The 24541-nt window shown below is 41.8% G+C and overlaps 1 protein-coding gene across 6 annotated transcripts in view; it reads left to right on the top strand.

Annotated features, from left to right (window-relative positions):
• Positions 1-245: 245 nt before the first annotated feature.
• Hopx (HOP homeobox) overlaps positions 246-24541 on the top strand; it is a 29795-nt gene continuing 5499 nt past the window's right edge. Inside the window, exons 1-3 of one of the 6 annotated variants that reach the window (XM_048784538.1) lie at positions 246-269; positions 21878-22034; positions 22294-22843. In XM_048784538.1, coding sequence (XP_048640495.1) covers positions 21891-22034; positions 22294-22650 — 501 coding nt within the window. In that variant the 5' untranslated portion in view covers positions 246-269; positions 21878-21890 and the 3' untranslated portion in view covers positions 22651-22843. The other 5 variants (XM_048784541.1, XM_048784539.1, XM_015482138.2 and 2 more) reach the window with 5 other exon arrangements.

Genomic DNA, 24541 nt, shown 5'->3' with positions numbered 1-24541 from the left:
TATATTTTTTGTTCTCATTATGCTTATAAATAACAATGAAAGTATTGATCTTGTTTAAGATTAATAGAGGGCTGGGGATGTGGCTCAAGCGGTAGCTCGCTCGCCTGGCATGTGTGTGGCCAGGGTTCGATCCTCAGCACCACATACAAACAAAGATGTTGTGTCCGCCGAAAACTAAAAAATAAATATTAAAAAAAATTCTCTCTCTCTCTCTTTAAAAAAAAAAGATTAATAGAAATCCTAAACTCTGGAATTTTCAGGAAATGGAGGTTTGTGATTTTTTAACTCTGGTATTAAGCTGGAGGAAGAGCCCTTGAATAAAAGGACTCATGCCACACAGCTTAGATGAGAAGATGTGGAAGAGAAGAATGCCAAACGTTCCCAGGCAGTAGACAGCGCCTGGAGTGTTTATCACACCCTGAGGTTAACCCTGTGTAGGCATAACCAACCAGGGCCGGGCAGAGAACAAAATACAGGTACCAGGGAGGCAGGGAGGGAGAGAAGGAGGGAGTAGATTACAGAGGATTTATAACTAGACATCATATTTATAAAATGCATGTAGGATATTAAAAGAAGACAGTGTGGCATTCATTCCATAGCTCAGCCATTTGGGTCTAGAATCTAGGGATTAAGAGACTGGCAGAAGCCAAGGATCTTTCCCAGGTATTCAGCCCCCAGCCGCTTCCCCTGTCCTCAACACATATCTAGAAGCTCACTGTCTAGACTCCTGGAAGTCCACAGACCCTAAATTAAGATACCTTGGTTTTAAATCATGCTTTATTTTTTTAACTGGGAAGAAGTGGAAAGTTAAAACCTTAACTCGATGGGCACTTCTTGATCACCAAACTGAAGCTATTATAATTTTACAAAGGCCTTTTTTTCAATCCAACAAATAATGATTAAGCGGTTTCTCTGAGCAAAGATCAACTGGGGGCTGGGAGGAGGAAAAAAGAAATAAAAAAGACCCTGGTATTGAAATGTAAAGTCCAAGGATGTAATAATAAGAAGCAACAGTATTTACTTATGATTCAATTTGTAGAAGACACAAACTCATCTGTAGTAGAGGAAGACAGATCAGGGATTGCCAAAGGCACAGGAAATTGGGGGGGCTGACAGATATGTTTGCCATTGTGACTACAGTGACCATTTCTTATTGTGAAAACTTATCACTTTGTATACTATGAACATGTACATTATTAGATGTCAATTACAGCTCAACAATACTGTGGCAGTACTGTACAATATAGTTCTTTTTTACAATTAAATCAGCCAATGTAACATGAAAATAAACTATGAGTAGTTTTGGAGAAACTAAAGACATAAAGTGGAGGAATGAGAGAGTCAGGATATAGACCTTTTAGGACTAGAAAGGTCTGTAGAGATCATCTAACTTAAAGGTTATTGGACCTGGAGAATCTTTTTAAAAACATCAGGACTCAGCCCCACCCCAGTGCAATTAAATCAGCAGCTCTTTGGTGGGCAACTCTGACCTTGGTTATTTTCTTGGTTTTTGTTTGCAGTACCAGGGACGGAAACCAGGGCATCACACATGCTAGGCAAGCCCTTTACCACTCAGCCATGTCACCAGCTCTTTTATTGTATTTTGAGAGGATAGTAAGGCCCAGACAAGGGGTGGGGATGGTCCCCCAGCCCTATGACCAGTGTGTCCCAGGGTAAGAGAGGCTGGGAAGCCTGGGGAGCACAGTAATGGGAGCTTACAGGATGAGGAAGAGGCTGCTCTGGGTCCTCAAAGTCATACTTCCAGCTCTGGCTAGGGTATCCAACACCTTCCAAGAGAATTCTTGGAACCCAGAAGTGCTCCAGGCAGCAAGCGGCAGGAATTACTCTGAGCCTCAGAGGTGCATTATTTAAGGATTGTGCTATGAGTCAAAAAGGAGGGTAAGAAGGGATGTTTCAAAACTATAGCCTCCTTTTGTTCCCTACATAATATCTGGTCTAAGCAAGAGGATAATACTTATTGAAAGATATCTCTGCGGAAGCACAGGGCGCTCTGCTCTGGTGTCCAGCCATGTTCCATTGCTGGTTCAGGAAATGGCATGAGTTCTCAGCATTGGGGTGAGTCTGTCTAGCCCAGGGTCTTTCATTAGGATATCCAGAGCAGCCCTGGGCAAAAGCCTGAGTGAGTGACCTCTGTCTTTGTGACTTATACCCTTCCTGCCTATCCCTCACCACCTGTGTGGGTACTGGGGCATGGGACCACAGTACCTCACCGCACTGCCCTGGCCAGCTGCCATGTTCTGGTGGGTTCCTATCTCTCCTTTCACCACAGTGTGCCGTTTCTGGGGTCTCATTCTCCCAGGGCTTTGCCTACCCATCGTTGGGAAACTAATTAAAGTCATACTGTTGATGGACAATAATTGCTTAACGAGTGATATCCCTCCCTGGGATATTAAGTAAGTTCCACCCAAATAACATATCTGGGAGTTCTTTGGACTGTTATGTAAACATAATTGCCATCTGAATTCTAAAATGGGGCAATCGGGAGAATCAGTTTTAGGTAAAATATATAAACCCTACTGGTCAGAATTTTCAAACAACTTGTTGGTAGACAATATACCCAGATTGTGGGTTTTCAGTAGAATCCTGTATGCAACCATCTCCAGACCGTGGACTTGGTTGGATAGATTTCTTTTTCTGAATTAGACCACTCTTTGTTAAATGTATTTATACTCGTTGGAGGAAGCTACATTTCACTTGTGTTTCTGAAAAAAATGAAGAGCCCTCCTAAGATCTCTAGAGACAAAATGTCAAGAAATTCTGCACTCTCTCTTTTTATATATACTGAGAATTAAACCCAGGGGTGCTTAATCACTGAGCCACATCCCAGCCCTTTTTATTTTTTTTATTTTGAGACAGGGTCTTGCTAAATTGCTTAGGGCCTTGCAAAGTTGCTGAGGCTGGCTTTGAACTTGCAATTCTCCCATTTCTGCCTCCCAAGCCACTGGGATTACAGGCATGTGACCAGACCCAGCATGCTCATAGAGTTTTAAAAACATGAGCTATTTCCTCTCTGGAGCAGAAGGTAAGCACCAGCAGAGGAGCTTGGCCAACTTTAGTGACCAGGAGCCTTCTTCCTTGAGGACCCATTTTTGTAGGCCAGTCAACCTGTGCATCCCACCCACCCCAGTCCCTGTGGCTCTCTGCCCATGTCAGCCCTTTTGTCCCAGATTACTTCAGCTTGGGACAGCAAGTGGCAGCTGCATTTGATGTGCTCTGCCCTGGAAGAGGAGTGTGGTGGAACCAGAGGATCAGCAGTAAGAGCTGTCCTGGGGAAGAGAGGGCGGAGGTGAGCTCCATCCTCAGCCCTGCGGACTGGATACTGTGCTCTGGTAAAAGAGGACTAATTTCCATTGGCTTTGGGGTGATAGCCAACCCTGGTTTAATGCTACTGTTGGAAAGTCAAATACTACTTCCTGTCGTTCAGAGTTTCACCAAAAATAAAAATAATAATAATTTTTAAACAAGTGATAGGTTTATACTGCTGAAAAAATAGGTTTGTATCCAAGGAGAATGTCCTCCTTGGATAACTTTTCTTTGAACATTTCCCCTTCTCCTTTATTTTTAGATTCTTTCAGTGTGGAATGGCTTAGTTCAAAGGGTCACTTGAACATTTTTTTAACAGGCTGTGCTATGATCTAACCTGAATTAAGTGTTGAATGTTGTTGATGGTTTCCTCAGGCATCTAAAATATCAAGTAAATGGGGGTGGTGGACAGCAGAAAGGTGACCTGTGGCCTGGAGGGATGGATAAAGCACCAACCTGCCAGTTAAAACCTGACCCCTGAGGGCCCTGAGGGCAATGCCTGTCCTCCTGGGTTCCATTCATCCCTCCTGATTACCTGAAGCATGCTGGTGGGGATGCGGGTGAGTCCCACACTGCAGGTGGCAGGAGGCTGTGTCCTACGGAAGGGGGTGCATCTGCTGCCCCCTGGCCCTGATCACCAGGCTGCCCTGGCTTTCAGTGGCCCTGGTGTGGATTTGGCATTCCAGTGGTGTAGATGCTGAACACATGTGGGATTTGAGGTGTGTGAGTGTGCAACCAAGCAGGAGCGGGATAGGCTGTGCCTTCCAGTTGCTGGGAAATGCCTATATCAATCTTTCAGTCCCGATCCTCCACATAACTGCAGCATTAGCTAGTCCTGGCGGAAGATAGTCCAGCTCAGGGAGCAAAGCACTGGCCTGGTGCTCAGGAGCAGCCTGAACCCTATTTTCTCATCTGTAATAGAATTTTAAAACAGGAAGAAGCCCAAAAGATTAATCACCCAAGTGGGATTATTAATAGTACCCCCTTTCACTCTCAAAACACCTGGCCTGACCCATAATCTATCTGATCACCCACGAGAACAGCCAATGAAGGTACGAGAGAGCACGCTCGCTTGCCTGGAATCGTGGGATTTAGCTGACCTGGCTCGGGGACCCAGGCCGCCCCACACCTCAATCTGGCCTCAGTGACAAGTCATTGACTCCTGCTATGCTCAGGTTCCCTATGGGAAGCCTTGTACCCATACTGCCCAGACTGAGAACTGGTTATTTATGTTGGCTCATCATCAAGAAGTTCAGAGTCTATGTGGGGGCTCAAGGAATTATTCATCACATGGTCAAGTTACTCTGTTTGCTTTAGGCTCTTATGAGCTCATAGTCATGTTTGGGTAGCAATAGAAGCTCGATTAAAAATAGGGAAGTCAGTTTTTATCTATGCCACCATAATTTGTTATAATGTGCTTTCGGTGGTGTTGATAAAATGTGATCCAACATGAAAACCCTGCCAGGTCATTTCCAAATAACTGTTCTGCCCTTGTATATTAAAAGGAAAGAAAGAAAAAAAAACCTGAGACAGATGGTGATCCATTCTGATCTTAGTATATACTGAGCAGGAAGCTAATGACAGTCATTCTAGCCATTGGATCTAGAGAGATCAAGATGGAAATTTCCTGGAATTCTTCAGTCCTGACAGATCTGCTTACATAGTGAGTCTCTACTGATGTTTTTCCCTTTCCTTCCTGTGTGGCGTCTCCCTAAGGAAGTTTACATAAACAATCTTCCTTAGTGCTTGTATCCCCTCAGCCCTTTCTAAATTTCTAGTCTACTAGTGCTAGGAGAAATCGGTTTTATAAAAACCTTCCATAATGAATGCTGGAAGTATCGTAACTTTATCAAGTCTTCTCACTCTTCACCCTTTGGAGCTGGCTACAACTGGGGTTTATAAAGAAGCAGGGAAAACAGTAGGAGGTCACTCCCCCTTGGATTAGGTCATCCACCTAGTTCTGGGCTCCACAATTGAAAAGGGAGGAGAGTCCTTGGAACTAGTTCAAAAGAGCTCCTCCGTGACTAAACGCAATAAAAGCACATCTAGAAAGAGCAGCGAGAGGCCCTGGTGTGATTCAGCTTGGACAAGAGAAAGCTAAAGGGCCTTTTAATGGTGATGTTGAAAAGCATGGAAGTCAATGGCCAGCTCTTCATCTTGTCCTTTGAGGGTAAAAACCAAGCCCAGGGATGGGTATGTGCTGCAGCACGAGGGACATTGAGCAAGCCACAAAGTAGCCCCTCGTTGTGAAAAAAATATTTTGGGAAGAATTACACAGGTCTCTCTGGAAGATGGGGCAATCCATTCGCCTTTTAATTATTAAGTGTTTTTTGTTTGTTTACTCTTTGCTTTGGCCTCTAGGCTTACATTAACACATTGCTTAATTCAGATTATATCTAAGGTTTTGTACCTCATTCTTGTTTCCTCCTCCTCCCTTGCTTTCTCCTTCATCTCTCTGTTGAGCTTCATGCTGTTTTTTTTTTTTTTTTGAGAGAGAGCCATGTATGTCACTGATAATTCTAATATATTGTTTTACACTACTTATTATTAGTCTGTCATTTATGGAATAGGTAAGTAAATAGAACTTATCCTCTGGTGTTGGCCATCTCTCCTGCCCCTGACTCCCACAAATGATGCTGTGATGCATATCCTCAAACATATGCTCCCTGCCCTTCAGATCTGGCTGTTGGGAGGGAAAGGTGCAGGATAAGTGGCCTGTGTGTCCTTTAGCAATGAAGGAGAGATATGACATCGCAAGTCCTTTTTTAAACATTTAGGAACTGCTCTGGATTCCTTAACATTTTAATAAGAGACAGAGTGGCAAAAGTAATTTTATGGAACTTAGAGATATTTAGCTGTCCCCCTCCTCCATTTTATTTGTTTGTTGGTTGGTCCTAGGGATTGAACCCAGGGCCTTGCACATAGTAGGCCAGTGCTCTGCCACTAAGCTGTACCCCAGCCCCATTTTCCTTTTTTGATCTCATTTTCTTAAACTTGGATTCATCTATCCTAGAAGCATTTCATTTTTCCCACATAGGTCATAGATGATCTTGAGCAAAGCAAATGAAATGTTCTAAGAAATCATATGACTTCTTCTGAGGTTAGGCAAAGTTTCTAAAATGTTTTGCCATTTTAACGATCGCAAATTTGATGTCATTCAGGTTGCCCAATATTATTACATCCTATCCCAGGTCACTGGGAAAGCTGGAGTAGTACATTGTATTTATATAGTTTTATAATTGATACTTCCATTCATAAACTTAATCCATCTCAATGAATCCTATGCTGTGAGACAGGTGGGGTAGGATGATAACAATGGGAGATGAAGAAATGAAGTTCCAAAGCAATTGTGAGCTGTCCAAAGTCGCTTGGAAAAGAAAGCAAAAAAGCTGGAAGGCAGTTTCGGGTTTCCTGAAGCTCCATCTAGTCTCTTTCTGAAACATGTCTAATGTTTAGAGGGTGATCTATTATAAATTCAGAGTTATGCCCTAAGCAGGTCTTCTAGTGTATCTGTCCCTTTCAATCATTTTGTGATGTTAACAAGTAAGTTAAAGCTATGCACCTCTGTTTGTTCACCCATATAACTATGTATTGCAGCAAAAAGTAGTATGGGTGTTTGGACTTTGGCACAATTTGGAATTCTATCAGGTACTGCTGTGTGTCACTTTATCCGTTACTTAATTGTAGTCAATAAAATAAGAATGGTCGTTGGATCATAAAAAAATCATTGATTAAAGAATTTTTGTACAAATTTACCAGTCCAGTCTTTCAAAGAATCTCTTCTGGACTTCTCAGAATTCACAAAGCATCCAAGGAAGCTATGCCTGCTTGCTTTAGGCAGAGTACAATAGCCTAAGAAAGGGCACACCCTGGCAGTATAAGAGCCTATTGTTCACGATATCACACAGGTCCCTAAATTTCTTACCATGGAATTTGGGCTAGGGCAAAAATACTGTAGAACCCAGCATAGATTCGCAAACAAATAAATCATGGTTTCACATTCCCAGAATTACAAATGAATATCCCTTTACAAAGCCAGGCAGTGGGAATGAGAATATTTTGGGAAAGAAGCTCTAAGTTTTTAACATTCTAAGGTGACTGGATGGTGACAGGGCAATCAGACAAGTTTATCTACTTGATTCTCAATTATCTGTGAGTGACTTATCTTTATTAGATGTTTTTGGAACGCCAGACTGATTTCTATCATCGGCATTTATGTTTCTCAGTATGCAACAAATACGTCTCCCTACCTTGCAGTCTGTTGGTCTAATTAAGCTAACACTCTTCTGAACAAAACATGACAAGGAAGTCAAAGGATAACCAAAAGTTAATAATATCCTCCGAAACAATAAAAGTATATTTATTAGCTACCATTTTTAATTATTTGGGCCATTTTTCCTCTCCCCAAACTATTTAAAAAGTTGATCTTTTGGTTATTTGCTTCCACACTTAGTCATGCAAGTTTCTCTTTGGCTTTAATGGTTCTCTTTAGCAAATATTGAGAATTTTCCCCCAGGGCAGAAATCTATTTGTCTGATTTCTTGGTGCATTGGGTCATCAGACATTTTCAGAGAGGCTATTTGATCATTCAGTTTGCTTCCCAAACCTCATCCCTTCTGTATGATCTGGTTTGAAAAGCCCTGCGTGCGTGGCAGGGCCCCATAGAAATCTCCAGGACACACCATTTTTGTTCCTGTTTATATTTGATCATAGGACTGAACTCTGTTTGAGGTGTAATGAATATTCATGCCTATTAAGCATCAGCAGGACACACCAACAATCCCACAGCAGGCAGAGGCCCAAGCATTATCCATCCTGCCAGGCAATTTCTACCCTACATTGCAAAAAAAAATGAAAGGTCAGGAAATTTGAAGCTATCGTGTATCCTCTTACCTTTAACAACAGAGCTGCAGTGTCGTCTTTCCTTAAGACTGAAAAACAGCTTCTTCTTCATCTATGTTATTCTGTTCTCTAAGGGCCTCACAGGTCTAAATTTTGCTGATCCATAACAGCAGCAAAAATGTCCAAGTTCAACAGGAATCTTCACCATCTCAAACTGAAGTGAGGAATTTAGAATCTTACATATAATAAGGGGACTCAATGTCCAGGCTGGCCCCGAATGCTCCTGGTGTCTGCCTGTTATAGTGGTGTATGTATTCAGAACATTCCATTTATTCTTAAATGTTCTGGGTTAGATGACAAATTATACGGCCACCTTAATTTAACAGACAGGCTGAATATTAAAAAGCACAGGGGTTCCAAATTTTTCAGTCTTCTCAGTTGTCCTTTGAAGAAGGAACTGGGCACAAAGTGTTCAGCATACCAAGGACAGAGCTCAGAATAGGCCTGTCTACTCCCTTTCTCAGGTCAATGACATCGGTAAACTGTTGATAAGGAAGAACATGATAATTTAGAACCCAGGCCACACCAATCCTCAGAATTTTAGGAGAGGAATGATATCACTGTCACATTGCCCAACACCATTGCTTCTCTGTATTAAGTAAATTGCCGGACACTGTTGCACACATTTGTGTTACCAGAAATGTGGGAGGCTGAGGCAGGAGGATCACAGGTTCAAAGCCATCCTCAGCAACTTAGCAAGACCCTAAGCAACTTAGTGAGATCCTGTCTCTAAATAAAGAATAAAAAGAACTCAAACCCTGATACAAAAAAAAAAAGTGATTATAACACTTATAGAAATGTGTACGTCATTTTACACTTTTCTGATTTGTGTTTCATGAGCATCCACCACTGGATCACTACTGGAGTAAACAGGCAAGAAAGGAGATTCCTAGCCACATTTTACAGACTGGAGAACTATGTTTAAATAAGCCAAATGACACAGCCAAGGTCGTGTGATGACTAAGTAGAGGAGTTAAAATTGAAACTCAGCTGAGTCCTCACCCAGTGCCCCCATTCCTCCCACAGTTTAACGGTCTCACTCACTAGAGAGAATTTAAAAAGTATCCCCTGCTATTCCTGTGAAACTATCCATTGCAGACACACAAACACCCCCTCTGTGACTAGTGCCACATACCCAAAAGCCCCTAATTGCCAGCTGCCTTGAGCTGTGGTCAGCAACTAAACTGTCCTCGTGTGACAGTGCCCCTTGGTGTCTGGCTCAAGGAACGTGACCCACAAAATCTTTCCTATTCTCTTCCTTGAGGCATTTTGAATGGAAGAATGAACAGCAGGACAAAATGCAAAGTAACTGGTGTTTTCTTTATTGCCCACAGTGAGCATCATTAATCAGATCTTAGACAATGGAAGTCTCACATCAACACTCCACAGTCCCGATCACTGTCCTGTCTCTCCCTCATCCTTCCCTCTCTGACACAAGCACAGCTCTAATTATTATGCTTTTATATTATCAAGATAAAGAAAAACCTACTTCTTGAAGTGAAAATAAGCTCTAATCAGCATGAATTCAGTAAGTACTTAGTAATCTATGTTTGATGGACTCTTGTGGAAACTTGACACACAACAGAATTGTGCTGCAAGCATCTATTATCTTCAAAAATCCCCTGAAAGTCCCGTCCATACCTGCATCCAAACCTCCTTTCCCTAAGACAGGTTTCAACTAAAACAGCTTTTTCATAAGCATCTTCCAAATAAATAACTTCTTATTCAATGTCACTAGGATATTTTGATAGGATTATTTTCTTTTATAGTTACAAATACGTAGTAACTCCCATCCCTGGTCTCTGTGGGTGTTACCCTGGAATTCTATCTACATTTAAAATGTTCTTTACAAAGAAAACTTTTTCTGAATTCATGGACTTTGGAAAAAGCAGCCAGTTTTCAAAATGGAGATCCTCCTCCAAGGGAATTATGGAAACGGCATTGCCCTCCTTCATGCGCCCATTTATTTCTAAAAAGGTAGGCTAGAGTCTCCACTTATTTCACAACATGCTCAAAGAAGAAACTAAACTTTGTTACTCTCTGTCACCATTTTCCCATGTTGTCACATACAAGATTAAAACAGGAGTTGGGTTCTCAATGAGAAGAACTCAGTGTGTATGCAAGGAATCCACAGTTAATCAATGATTCATGGTTGGAAGTCATTCACAGATGCCCTCCCCTCCAATAACTTCTTTTTTTTTAATAGTATCTTCTTATTTTCTGAAGGGATCTAGAAAGTCTATATCACTGGGAATTTTGTTTTAGGAGGATCCTTAATTCAATAAAATTCTGCCCATCTAAGTATTAAGGGGTAGCAATGGTCACTAAGCTCCTACTGTGGTGCGGTGGAAGTTATTAACCTTTCTATTCCATTCCAGTGGCTGCTGTAACTTTTTCTCATTTATACATTATTTGCTAATGTCCTCTTTCAACTCTGTCTATACCACTGAAAGAAGAGTGTGAGGGGAAGGAAAGCCAGCCAAGCAGGTGGTGCTGGTGATATTAATGGAAATTACTGGCTGAGCCTTTGAGCTGGGTCACCAAAATTGAGAAATATGCCACAGAAAGGAAGTGTGGCTCCCATGAGAGCCAGGGCACTGCCCTGCTCCTGACCCTGGTGGCACCACCCAGCTCTGCTGTCCCTCTAACCACAACCACCCAACAAGGATCTTCATCTACATAGCTGCTCAGTACAAAGAGGAAATACAGTATAGTGTTTAAGAAAGTAGATGCAGAAGTCAGACTGAGTTTGAATCTCCATTTTTCACTTATGAGATTTGTGATTTGGGGGAAGCTGTATCCATCTCCTTGGCTAAGGTGTATAATTTCCCTCTGCCAGTTTGCACGGGTGTGAGATGCAGAGGGGCATGCCTGTCACAGAGTTGCCATTCCTCTGATGATTAAATGAATTAGTTCAGCGAAGGCACTTGGGACAGTGCCTAGCACATGGTAATGAATAACTTTTGCTATTAAATAATACTATTGCTATTAAAATGGGTGATATTTCTGTATGTAATTAAACAACAGGAATCAACTCTATGTTGTTGGGGGTACTGAGGATGGAAAGATATCAAAAACTATAAAGTTCTTTCTATGTTTATCCTTTGGCTAGTCTTGGTTGTTAAAAACACAGAGCAGTCTTTTCCTAAGTTATATACCATCCAAGTCACATCAGATGCCATTGTTTAAGCTCTGTTCAGCAGACACCAAAAGAGCACCTATTAAATGCCAAATACTTTTTTTTTTTGTACCAGAGATTGAACCCAGGGGCACTTAACCACTGAGTCATATCACCAGCCCTTTTTTGTATTTTACTTAGAGACAGGGTCTCACTAAGTTGCTAAGGGCCTCCCTAAATTGCTGAGGCTGACTTTGAACTCACAATCCTTCTGTTTCAGCCTCCTGAGTGGCTGGAATTACAGGTATGTACCACCATGCCCCACCAGATACTCTTATGAATGTTTAGGAGACACAAACGTATAAAAGTGAACACAGCCTCCACAGAAGAGTATAAAATTTGGTGGGGAAAACAGGCCCATGAACAAGTTATTTCTAAACAATTTCAGTGTGGTCATTATTCTCAAAGGCCAAGAGAACTTCAAAAAACTTCTCAACTCACTAATTCATAGAATATTTGTTCCCTCTTATTATTATTATCTTTTTTTACTACTCCTGTCTTAGTAATACTTCCTTGTTAATAGATTAAATAAATGGAGAAATTATGAAGTGGTGGTGAAGAATAGGCAAAGAAATCGCTATTTCAGTGAAAATGCCAACAATAATGAAATACAACCAGTGCACCACGCAGAGAAGAGATGCTGAGTCCCCTGCACCCACCTGTCAGTCTGGAGATCTTCCTCCAGGCATGCATTTTATAAGGAAGTAACATATGCAGCATTTGGTTTTTTTAAAAACAGGTTCTAATTTCAATCATTGTACTTTACCATTTTGGAAAGATTAAAAAAAGATATCATAAGTGAAATTTAGAAACAGTTCTTACCAGTTTCCCAACCTGGAGATGCTTCATTTGACAGTAGCTCACAGCCATTTAAAGAGTAATAATCTGGGGTTGGGGATTTAGCTCAGTGGCAGGGCACTTGCCTAGCACATGCAAGGCCCTGAGTTCTGTCCTTGGTCCTGAGGGGTGCGGGGGACAATAATCTATTCCATAAGCAAGCGCTTTACACTTTACAGAAATGCCCCTGTAATACTATGTGAACTCTACAACAAAGTTGTAAGCTGGGCAAAGGTGTGCGTTATTATAGCCCTTCTTGAGAAAAATGGAAGCTCACTAATGATATTTCAAGTGATTAGTACTTGGTTCTTCTAAATATTCAACTAAAAGGTCAGTATGGTAAAAATACTATATTAACTCACATTTCATGTTGTTCTTAATTCTACTATGTTTCTTAGAGCCAGGGGGTCTCCAAGGCAAGAGGAAAGCTAACTTAAAGAGGAGGAGGACAGGAAAATAGCAAGGTGAATAATTAACAACTCTGCAGGACACATATTAAAAAAGCATCAGAGGGCTGGGGTTGTGGCTCAGCGGTAGAGCACCTGCTTAGCATGTTCGAGAACCTGGGTTCAATCCTCAGCACCACATAAAAATAAATAAAATAGAAGTATTGTGTCCAACTACAACTAAAAAATAAATATTAAAAAAGCATCATAAATGCAGAAGTGAAAAATTTTTAAAAGGCAGTACTTTATGTTTTTAAGATATGAATTAACAACTAAGATATACAATCCACAGCAGGGCTAAAACTACCCTTGCCTGACAAACCTTGCAGGAATAAGGTACTTGGGAGGGTCTGGTCACTGGTGACCCATTGGAGAGGTTTGAATTTTAGCAAGCATTTCAGTCTTCCTGCCTCATGGTCAAGCCCAGAATGTCCCAGGAGGACAGATGCTCCACTTCGGAATTCCCATGGTTCTGCCTGTGCCTGTACCCGTTTCACAGGCTTAAAGTTAAGAGTACGGACACTCCAGGACAAACTTGAACAATCTCCCCAAGTTATCTGTACCTCCATTTCCTCATCCATAAAATGGAGTAAGAACAAACCTTGAGAGGGAGATTCCATGACCTCAGTTGTCTGATGTCAAGAGATGCGTGGAAGTCGGCAAGACTGCTTGCTGAGAAGCTGGAGAGAGAGGCTGGAGAGGCCACAGCCAGCCAGCAACTGCCCCACCCACACTGGCACCACCTGCATCCAATTCTTTACTAAAATGACAGAGGAAGCTGGATGAAGTGGTGGTCACCTGTAATCCCAGGTTAAGGCAGGAGGATCACAAGTTCAAGACCAGCCTTAGCAATTTAGTGAGACCTTCCCTCAAAATAAAAAATAAAAAGAATTGGGGATGTAGCTCAGTGGTTAAATGTCCCTGAGTTTAACCCCCAGTACTACTACTACTAATAATAATAATAAAATGAAAGAGGATGACCATGTTAAAGCTCAAAGATCCCAATAGATTCAGCGATAGCTTAGGATTTCTGATATCAGTAGAGCATACAGAGAATGTCTGTGGGGGCGTAAATAAATTTTGATGATAACAAAGCCTTGATTTACATTATTGCCATAGCCAGAAAAAAAGGTAGAATCCTTAGTCTCCCCCTGATATGTAGAAAAGTTAGTTAACCTCTCTTGACTGCAAAACAGGACTAAGTTCATTTTCATTTCTAAGAGAAGAATGTGAGAGAAACTGAAATGACTAATATCAACCTGCTGGTTGCCTGGAGCTCTGTGCACTGCATTCAAACATTTGAGCACGCTGAGTGCACATGGACACGCTATTTTAAACTCATAGCCTAATCATGTCTCTTTTTTGCACTGTCTGTCCATCTCGTATCATTTCTTCTTTACTCAGTCATTTTAAACCTATCTCTGTGATTTTCACTTGAAGACTTTGATATTTACTTTGGGGGAAACTAATAGGTTAACACATTTTTAAAGTACATAATCAAGTCCTGACTCCCTGAGCTCTATGGAAGCAAAACCAGTAACACTTTTGGTACCAGAACCCAGAGGCACTTAACCACTGAACCACATCCCCAGCACTCTTTTTTTTTTTTTTAATTTTGATACAGGGTCTCTCTAGGTAGCCTAGGGCCTCATTAAATTGCTGAGGCTGGCCTTGAACTTGTGATCCTCCTGCCTCAACCTCCTGGGTTGCTAGAATTTACAGGCATACACTACCATGCCCAGCAAAATGAGTAACACTTCTATCCTGATCCAGATGAAAAGTCTTAGTAATTAGTTTTCCATTATTATTATTATTATTATTATTATTATTATTATTATTATTATTATTATTATTATTATTTTGGTATTGTTCATGGTCACCAATGGAAATAACTGAGCTAGCCTGGAGACCAAGTCCTGACTCTCAAAAAAAACAAAAAAACAAACCTCAAATCCCCTTCTGGCCTGGAACAGGAAATACTTTTGCAGAGTAAATAGTAAACATATGGAACCTTTTAACCCCAAGCGGTCATGCAAGCTGAAAACATAAATAGCTTCAACAAGGTTTAGATAGTGTTCGTGTATAAAAAGAATACACATCAACTTTGGCAAAAACTAAGATTGACAGTACAATTATTGATGAGGATGTGGAGAAAAGGAAATGCTATATACTGCAGGTAAAAGGGTAGTTTTGTTCAACAACTTTGGAAAATAAGTTTATAATATGTTGTAAAGTTAAATAGTCACACCCCACTTAATGTAAGCCTGCAGTTCCAGACCTGGCAAGATTCCAGAGAACTCCTAATGGTGGGGAAAAGAGAAGAATGTTCAAGGAGTCAGGCACAGTAGCACATACCTGTAATTCCAGAAGACTCTGGAGACTGAGGCAGGAGTTTTGTAAGTTGCCTGGGCAACTTACACTCTGCCTCGAAATAAAATTTAAAAGGACTGGAAATATAGCTCCATGGTAGAGTGCTTGATTAGCATGTGGGAGGCTCTGGGTTTGAGCTCCAACACTTCAAAAAAAATTATTCAGGGACACAGTGTTGATAACAGCAAAACAAGAAACAACCCACGTATGAGGAGATGTCAATCAGTCAAAATATATTTATACAATGGAATCAACAGTGAACATGAATGAACTTCTCTAAATGCAGAAATATGGATGGATCTTGAAAAAAATGCTGGGTGAAAGAAGTAATTTCCCAAAGAATTATATATATATATTATGATACTATTTTAATTATAATTCTAAATGCATATTAATTATACAAATTAATCCTCAACAAAATACTTGCAAATCAAATTCAATAGCACATTAAAAATATCACATACCATGATCAAGTTAGTTTCAATCAAGGATGCAAGGATAGTTTAATATACACAAATTAATAAACAGAATATATCACATAAATAAAATCAAGGATAAAAATCACATGATCATCTCAATAGATGAAAAGAAAAAGTTCGATAAAATTAAACACCCTTCATGATAAAAGCCCTGAATAAATAAGATATGGAAGGATCATACCTCAATATCATAAAGGCTATATATGACAAACCTATAGCCAACATCATATTAGATGAGGAAAAACTAAAAAAGGGTTTCTTCTAAGCAAAGGCACAAGACAAGTGTGTCCATTCTCACCACTCTTTTTTCTTTTCTCTCACCACTCTTATTCAATATAATTCTAGAAATTTTAGAGCAATTGGGCAAGAGAAATAAATAAAAGGTATAATACGATTTTTATACAATTTAATAACATATAAAACTTAAAAAAAATTTAGAGATCCATACACATGTGCTAGAACTAATCTTAAAAACAAAACAATAAGTAACACAAAATTAAGAATCATGGTTTCCTCTGGGGACAGGCCAACAAAAGGGAGTTGAGGGAGAAATACAGGTAGCTTCCAGAAGTTCAGTGATGCTTTAATTCTTAAACCAGGTGGGGTTCACAAAACTAGTGTTTTCTTAATTTATGTTTCATAATTTTTATGTGCATTATATATATATATATATAATATCTTTTTTTTCTTTTGTGGTACAGGAGGTTGAACCTAGGGGTGCTCTACCACCAAAAAACACCCCCAAACCTATTTTATTTTTTGAGATATATTCTAAGTTGCTTAGGTTGGCCTCAAACTTGTATCCTCCTGCCTCAGCCTCCTGAGAAGCTAGGATTAGAAGTGTATACCACTGTGCCCGGCAACATATGCCCTTTCGAATACTAATAATGTTTGAGTGGAAAATGAAAATGTCTATATCTCTAACTAGATTTGAGAAACAATTCCCACATTCTTTCTGGAAATGTAACTTTGTACCAATAATAAAACTCGCGCAAGGTAGGTCTCTGGTCTAATCAAGAATGTTTTGTTTTTTAAAGAAAAAAACTATTTTTTAAATTTTAAAGTGATGAGAGCTTATTATACAAAGTTCGGAAAAGCAGAAAAGCATAAAGAAGAAAACTCTTTGGGCCATTCATAGTTGTACAATATAACCATTGTTAACATTTATTGTATTTTCCTCTTTTTTTCATATGTAAAAAGATGGAATCAATATAGCATTTTTTAAAAATTTTTTTTAGTACTAGGGATTGAGCTCAGGTCCTCACACGTGTTAGCGAACACTCTCCCACTAAGATACATCTCTATTATTATTATTATTATTATTATTATTATTATTATTATTATTTTGAGACAGGGTCCCACTAAGTTACCCAGGCTGGCCTCAAACTTGCTATTCTCCTGCCTCAGCCTCACAAGTTGCTGTAATTACAGGCAAACGTCACTACTCCTATCTTCAATAGAACAATTCAAAATATATTTTCCTGCTTAGATTTGGAATCTTGCTTCCCTGAAGGCAGCAATGATGCTTATATGTACATAAAGCATCTTGAGTCGAATGTTCAGTTTTAAGTTATATTAACTATATTATCTACATAAAGTATAACTTAAATTTTAGCATTTCCTCACTGGAAATTTTAAGGAATTAAAAGAGGACAATCAAACCAAAGGTTGCCAAATATTTTCTATGTAATATTTAGCTTCTAAGTCAATTAGAATAAATAAATGTGATGGGACAGGGTTTTTCTTTTGATGATATGCTTTTAAAACCTCTGATCTCAATATAATATTTTTTAAAGACTTGTTTTATTTTTGAAATAGTTTTCTTTTTTTTCTACATTTTTATTGGTACATTACAGCTGTACCTAATGATGGGATTTGTTGTTACATGTTATTTCTGAATTTTTGAAAGCTCAGCATCTCTCTGGCTAACATAAGTTTAAAGGCCTTTTCCCATTTCTTACCATATATACAAAAGATTAAATTGTTCATTCTTATATGTACTTTAAAAATTTATTCCTGGGCTGGGGATGTGGCTCAAGCGGTAGCATGCTCACCTGGCATGCACGGGGTGCTGGATTCAATCCTCAGCACCGCATAAAAATAAAATAAAGATGTTGTGTCCACCAAAAACTAAAAAAATAAATATTAAAAAAATTCTCTCTCTCTCTCTCTCTCTCTCTCTGTCTCTCTCAAAAAAAAATATTCCTTTAAAAATACCTCAACATCTACTCATATATTAATGATATATGCAACATCAGAGCAGGTATCAGGCATAAGAATTTCTAAACATTCATAGTTGATTTTAATGATTAAATTGCAAAATCTTGTAAGAACTGGAATACTTTTCATCTCTCCCATGCTGGGTTCCTAAAGTGTGATTCTGATTCAGAAGGTCTTTGGTGGGCTTGGACATTTCTGCAGGTGATTCTGAAGCCTAACCAGGCTGGACATCTCCTGCTCTTAGTACCTTAAGGACACTAACCACCAGTTTTATATTCAAAACAACAAAACTCTGTCCCAACCCTTTGCACTGGCCTGGAGAGGCAGATCAATATTCCACCCCTTTTTGTCAATTTTTTTTTCTTTTCTTTTTTGGCAGGGCTGGGGATGGAACACAAGGTGTAGCATGCTGGGCAAGGTTCTATCACTGAGCTGCAGCCCCAGTCCTTCTTTTTATCAATTTCTGAGAGACACCGACAGCCTGGGTGAGCCCCCTCCTAGTTGCTCCAGATCAGCTCAATCAGTGATGAGTGGGAAGTGCTTTTCCCACCAGTTTGACTAGGGAAGTGGCCACACATCAATTTTCTCACTTAGCAAAATATGTTTCAAGAGCCCATTGTTCACAGGAAGTTCACAGAGACATAAAAGAAACATAGGTGAAAGAAAAGAAAAAATTCTTTACAAAAAGGGGTGGAATATTGATCTGCCTCTCCAGGCCAGTGCAAAGGCTGGGCCAGAGTTTTGTTGTTCTGAATATAAAGAAGGTCCTAAAGAAACATCCACCTGCTTGTTTCCCTTTTGGCCAGTTTGGGAGAGGATCTGCTGTTGATAATCTTTGTTTCTTGGTTTCATATTGGTGGCATTACAAAGAGGTCAGATTAGCTGGGAGAGGAAGGAAAAGATGCCAAAAAACGGTAACTAAAGATTACCAGTTGGTAGCACTTTCCGTGAGCTAGTTTATAAAGGTAGAAGTAAAGTTGTCACATTGACACAACTGTCTACTCTGTCATTAGAATTAATTTAGGAAAAACCAGCAGTTTTTACTTAACCTCTTTTGTTGTTGTTGTTGTTGGTACCAGGGATTCAACCCAGAGGTGCTTTACCACTGAGCCTCATCCCTAGCCCCGCCCTTTTTTTGTTTAATTTAGAGACAGGGTCTTGCTGAGTTTCTTAGGGCCTCACTAAATTGCTAAGGCTGGCTTTGAACTCACCATCCTCCTGCCTCAATCTCCCAAGTCACTGAGATTACAGGCATACACTACTTTGCCCAGTGTTCACTTAACCTCTTGAAAATATTTATGCAATGACTTGACCAAACCATGAAAGAAAAATACAATCACAGGACACATTACTCTTTGAATGTTTCATAAGATGTGAATAACCACAAAAACAAAACCTGTGCTAAGATTAAAGTTTAAGTAGCTTTAAAATATTTTTAGTTCTTTTTATCTGAAATTGTTTAGACTACCTTCAGAGAAACTTCTTAATCATTTCCTTATTAGAAACTGTTGAGACGCTTTCTAAGGCCAAGGTTAGCAGGGCAGTTTGGTTTATACAGTAAGAAGGAAAGAGAGAAGAAATGAAGCAACAGCAAACATTTGTCAACCACCAAGGGCTGAAATAACAGAGATTGAGCTTTGTAGAGAAATAACAAATATATCTGACGGTAGAGATCTTTTGCCTATGTTTCTAGAAACCAAGCAAGTTTATTTGGGTGTACCTTGGAGAAGTAGGTGCTGTTAAGTGGCCCTCCCACAGATCTTCTTAACCGCCAATCAAAACCAATGGCTTTCTGCCAACTAATCCAAGGAGTACTTTAAAGTCAACCTGGACCTCCCTATGAAACCTCAAACAAAGTCCTCTAACAGTAAGCCACAGAAATCTAATAAAATAGAACGCACCTGACCCACGTAAGAAAATAAGCAGCCCTTGAGTTATATAACAGTGGTAACAAAAAGAAAGGAAGAAATATATACAGAACAGCCTTTCAATCTTGAATCTAGTTTAGAAATCTAACATTTCTGAAGGACTGAGGATTCTACAAAGCAGCAGCAGAGATCCTCAAGGCATAGCCAGCACGACAGTATCAAGTGGAATTAGACGAAAACTTTCTAGAGCAAGAAATAAAATTAGAAGCAGTAGTCTCGCTGTCCTGGTCTCTTCTAGGCAAAATAAGTAGTGGTAGGTGGTTTCAGTGGGCAGCTGTGGCCTGAAGTGGTGTCACCACTAGGATAGTTCGTGCCCATTCAAAATGACAAGCCCCCACCTGCATTTAGACTGTTGGTCTCTTTATTTCCCTCCCCACTACTGAACTGAAGACAGACTGGCCTGCTGAGAAGGGGTAAGCCAAACATGGGCTGAATCCAAAGCTAAGGCTTTCCATTCTAGGATGCTGGTCACTAACTGGGAAGCATTGGGAAAGTTAGCCATTTCCCTGGACTGTGACAGAAGAGACTGCAGGAGGTAATTTGGAAGGCTCTTTCCAACTTTGGAGTTGTGTGTCAAAGACAGCTGAGACATGGGTGCAAACAGGGGAGGAGCTGTTTCAGAGGTGGCTTGACCCCCCTCCTGCCTCAGTGTTGAGACAGGAATTGTTGCTACTGATTTTTAGGTGATGGTGGTGGGGAAGCACAGTTCCCTCAAAACACATGATTTCACAGCTGGCAAGCGATTTGAACATGACTGGCTCACAGTATTGCAGCTTCTTGTCTTGCCTGAAGTTCCTTAAGGTGACCTAGTAGAAAGGCAAAGACATTTATTTAGGGAGAAGACGATTCAGGTCACAGAAGAAAAGGTTGTAACAGCACTGGGTGCATGATACAGGGAGATTAGGGGAGTGTGGCTCATCCCCAGGCACAAACCACATCAAAACCTACTCAGGATTGTGCTGGATGATTTTGCAATTGTTTGTTAAAACAACAAACCAATGTGATTTCATAATTCCTACACTTGTTTTTTATTTTACTGTCAGTAACAGTCAAGTCCTGACAGGTCTGTACCAAATCCACAGTCAAGAATACAAGAGTAGGCTACAAGAGTAGGCTCACTTTCTACACCTGGATACAACTTAAATTGGGAGAGGGGGCACATCTGCCAATTTTTTTTTTGCCCCAATTTGAAGGCTGCCTAGGTATGGAAAGGCAAATATGGATAGCAGGCAAATCTGGGCAATGTTTGGCTCTGAAAAAAAAGGATTAATGTCATTTATGGTGAACGTGACTTTATAGGAAGTCTATACTACCATCACAGGGGAAGTCTGAGGTTTTAAATGACAGTTGGCTTTGATCCTCCTGAGTGTGGGCTTCATCTTGGAAGTGATTACTTTTTGGGGGGGGGGCGGCACTTAATGAAGTGGGCTCTTTACCATTTACTGTGAAACACTGGCCCAGAGGCTGCAGTCTTGAGGACTCAGGGATTGCATTAGAGAGAGTAGGCAGGACAGTTGGAGGAGGAGGTTACAGGGTGCAGAGTGGCCCACGCAAGCCCTGCAGGTGACTCAGTCTCCCATCCTAAATCCCCTATGCTCTGTAAACCTGTCTTCATCTCTGTAAAACAGAAAGATCTTAAAAGCGCATCACCACTTCTCCAACTTTCAGAGGTAGCCTGCCCTGGTGGGAAGTTTTTCCGGAGGAAGTGTGGGTGCTCAGCCCTCCCTGGCGCAGGCTGCCAAGAACGCGCGGGGGAGGCGTGGCCGCAGCGGACTTGAGGGAACCCACCCTCCCATCTGTCGTCCTCACCCTGGGAGCTCCCCGTCCCGGGAGATAGCTTTTAAGTCGAGTTTTCAAAAGCACCTCTCGGAGAGGGCGGGAGGCGAGGGCGCGGTGCCATCTTCCTCTGCACCAGCCTAGACTAGGTCGGGGAAGTCGCGGGGACCAGTCCTGCGAGGCAGGAGGACGCGCCGCTCCGCTGTGCGACCCCTTGTGCAACCCGGGAAGGTCGGCCCCGGGGAGGGCGCTCGCGAGCTCCCGCCGCTGCCTGCGGCCACCGGGGACTCGCGCAGCTGGGCAGCGGGAGGGGACAGCCGAGCACAGTGGTCCAGCCGCGTCCCGAAGAAGTTGGGTCCCTCCGGTGCTCCCCGCCCGCGGCCTCGCTCACGGCAGCCGCTTCTCGCTTCCCTGCAGCCGCGCCAGGACCATGTCAGCGGAGACGGCGAGCGGCCCCACGGAGGACCAGGTGGAGATCCTGGAGTACAACTTCAACAAGGTCAACAAGCACCCGGACCCCACTACGCTGTGCCTCATCGCGGCCGAGGCCGGCCTTTCGGAGGAGGAGACCCAGGTGAGTGCCGCACGTGCCCGGGGCCGGACCTGCTAGGGCGGAGGAGTCCCGGTCGCCTCCCGCCTCGCGCCCTCGCCTGATCGCGGGCGGTTTAGAGCCCGGACCCTGTATCGCTGCCACCCCCGCAAGCCCAGCTCCCTGGTTCCCAAGGGCGCCCCGTCTGCCCTCTACCCTCAGCCTGCGGTGGTTGCCCCAGGATCTGCGAAGTCACCATGGTCACCTTTATGTCCCCCGCTCTTCCACTCTCTCTCTCTCACAGCCCGGGATAAATTCTGTCCTCCCTCTGGGCTGGGAGCCGCGTCGGTCGCCTGCTCTTGTTTCGATTTCCCTGGCAGCTTGGTATCCCCTCCGGGCTGTGGCGGGAGACCTTCAGGAGCATCAATTCTCAAAGGGGATGTCACAGTTGGAAGGGACCTTAGAATTTAGCAACAAATTCAGTCCTCAGATTTGGCAAATGAGGAAACTAAGGCCCAGAGGGAGGGAGTTGTTAGGATGGCAAGGGTCCTTAAGGGTGTTTTCTTCACCACAGCATGCCCCTCTTAGCTGCAAAACTGAAATTGTACCTAGCCAGGCCAATTTGGCTCAGATTTTTTTTTTTTTAATTCCCTGGTTTTAAGGTTTAGAGTCTTTTTCTGGAGTTTTTCAACAATGAAGACATTTGACATCACAGCTGGAGGGGAATTGGCAGCACATACCCCTTAAGTGCTCTGATTTTTTTTAAGAACTCTTTTATTAATCCCCCACATTGCTTAGAGAATGCAGCACTTGCCTATGTGCAATGTTGGAGTCTTCAGCTGACTTTTTTTTTTTTTTTTTAATAAACCCTGTCCAAACTCTGGCTTCTGTTTTTCCTTCCATCATGAAAAGACAATTTGTTATCAGTGATAAACTACTTGGAACTGAACTAGCATTTCTTGTGGGAACCCAAAGCACTTCACACCTCTAATCTCAAAGCTAAAGCAAAGGACATTGTTACTATTCCCATTTTCTAGAGCACCAGGGACTCTGTCCTCTCCTCACCATGCTCATTTGAAGCTTAAAACCTTGTAATCCATACTCCCTAGGATCCTAGAACCAAGACCCTGGACCCAAACCCAAAATAATTTCTGCTAATTAAGCCAGAGGCATTTTGGAAAACCTGCCCATGGATAATCTTCTCCTTCACAGATCAAGTAGAAAGGCAAACATATCTGTTTCTAGGAAATGGAACAGCTGCCTGATTAACCAGAACCAGAACTAAACGGGAGGTGATTTATTGTAACCCAAGTCTAACAGCTCATGTTTCTTGGAACCCCCTGAGGAGGCAGCCTACTGAAGTTTGAGCATTTTAAACCCCATGCTATATTTAGGAAAGAGGAATGATTATAGAGACAGCTCATCATTTTAAGGCTGTAGGATACTGTAGGGACAGTACCAACAAGGGATGGTAACCCCTTCTCAGTGTCTGATTGTCCCATGGCAAGTTAGCTTTAATCCCTTTACTTGTAAAGCCGAGTAATTATGTTGATATTTGTTGTTCACTGTTTTGTGTCTGTGTATATTGTGTGTGTATGAGAGAGAGAAAAAGAGAAAGTTAGATGGATGCTAGGCATCAAACCCAAGCCCTCAAGCATGTTAAACTTACACTCTATTCTACCACTGAACTACACCCCCAGCCCTGTGTGGATCTTTGGAATGGATAATACATGCCATGTGTTGTTCAAGGAATCCTCTAAGTATTGTTATTTATTTGCCACCATAGCATGAGGGTAGGTACTGTTAGCCTGTTAGGGTCTGTAAACAAGTCAAGATGCATTACCCTCGGACTGCGGCATTAGCCCAATTGTCTAGATAAGAGACTGAGGCTTAGAAAGGTTAAGTAACTTGCCCAAGATCACAGTTAGGGGGCAGCCAAGCTAGGACTTGAACCTGGGAAGTTTGGTTTCACATTCCAGACTCTTGACCTCTATAGGATAGAGGTAGGACGGAAACAACGGGGTGGGTAGGAGGAAAGGACTGAAAACTCATATTTCGTTCTGAAAAAAAAAAAATTCCATGCATTAAACAATGATCACTCCAGGCCATAGTCAACCGTTCCTCGAGAGCTACCTGATATTAGAGAATAAAAGCTAAATTGGGGTAGGCACAGAAAGAAAGGCACCTGCTTCTTTCTGTGGTTGAGGTCTGCAGCACAGACACCTACACATCAGATCCACCTGCCCCTCTCAGGCAGCCCTCCCTCCATTCCCTCTCTTCTGCCATCCTCAAATAAACAAATGGTAGACCCAGCCCTGACAGCAGTGGGTGTGGGTGAGTCAGCCTCATAGCAGGGGCCCCTTGGCTTCCTCTTCCTGCCATGGGGCCAACACCTTCTTCCTCCCTGCGGCTACCACAGCTCAGCCTGCCTCTGTCTTCCTGCCTAGACCTGCAGGGAGGCATCTGGAACACAGAGCTTCAAAGAGAAACAGCTTAGCAAGTTTCAGGAAAGAAGACCCCTAGGTTCCTCGGACAGCCTGTCCTTGGTCACT

This window comes from Marmota marmota, unplaced genomic scaffold (assembly GCF_001458135.2).
Source record: "Marmota marmota marmota unplaced genomic scaffold, marMar, whole genome shotgun sequence".
NCBI lineage: Eukaryota > Metazoa > Chordata > Mammalia > Rodentia > Sciuridae > Marmota > Marmota marmota.
The sequence above is the reverse complement of the archived record's forward strand: the minus strand, read 5'-3'. Positions and strand labels throughout refer to the sequence as shown.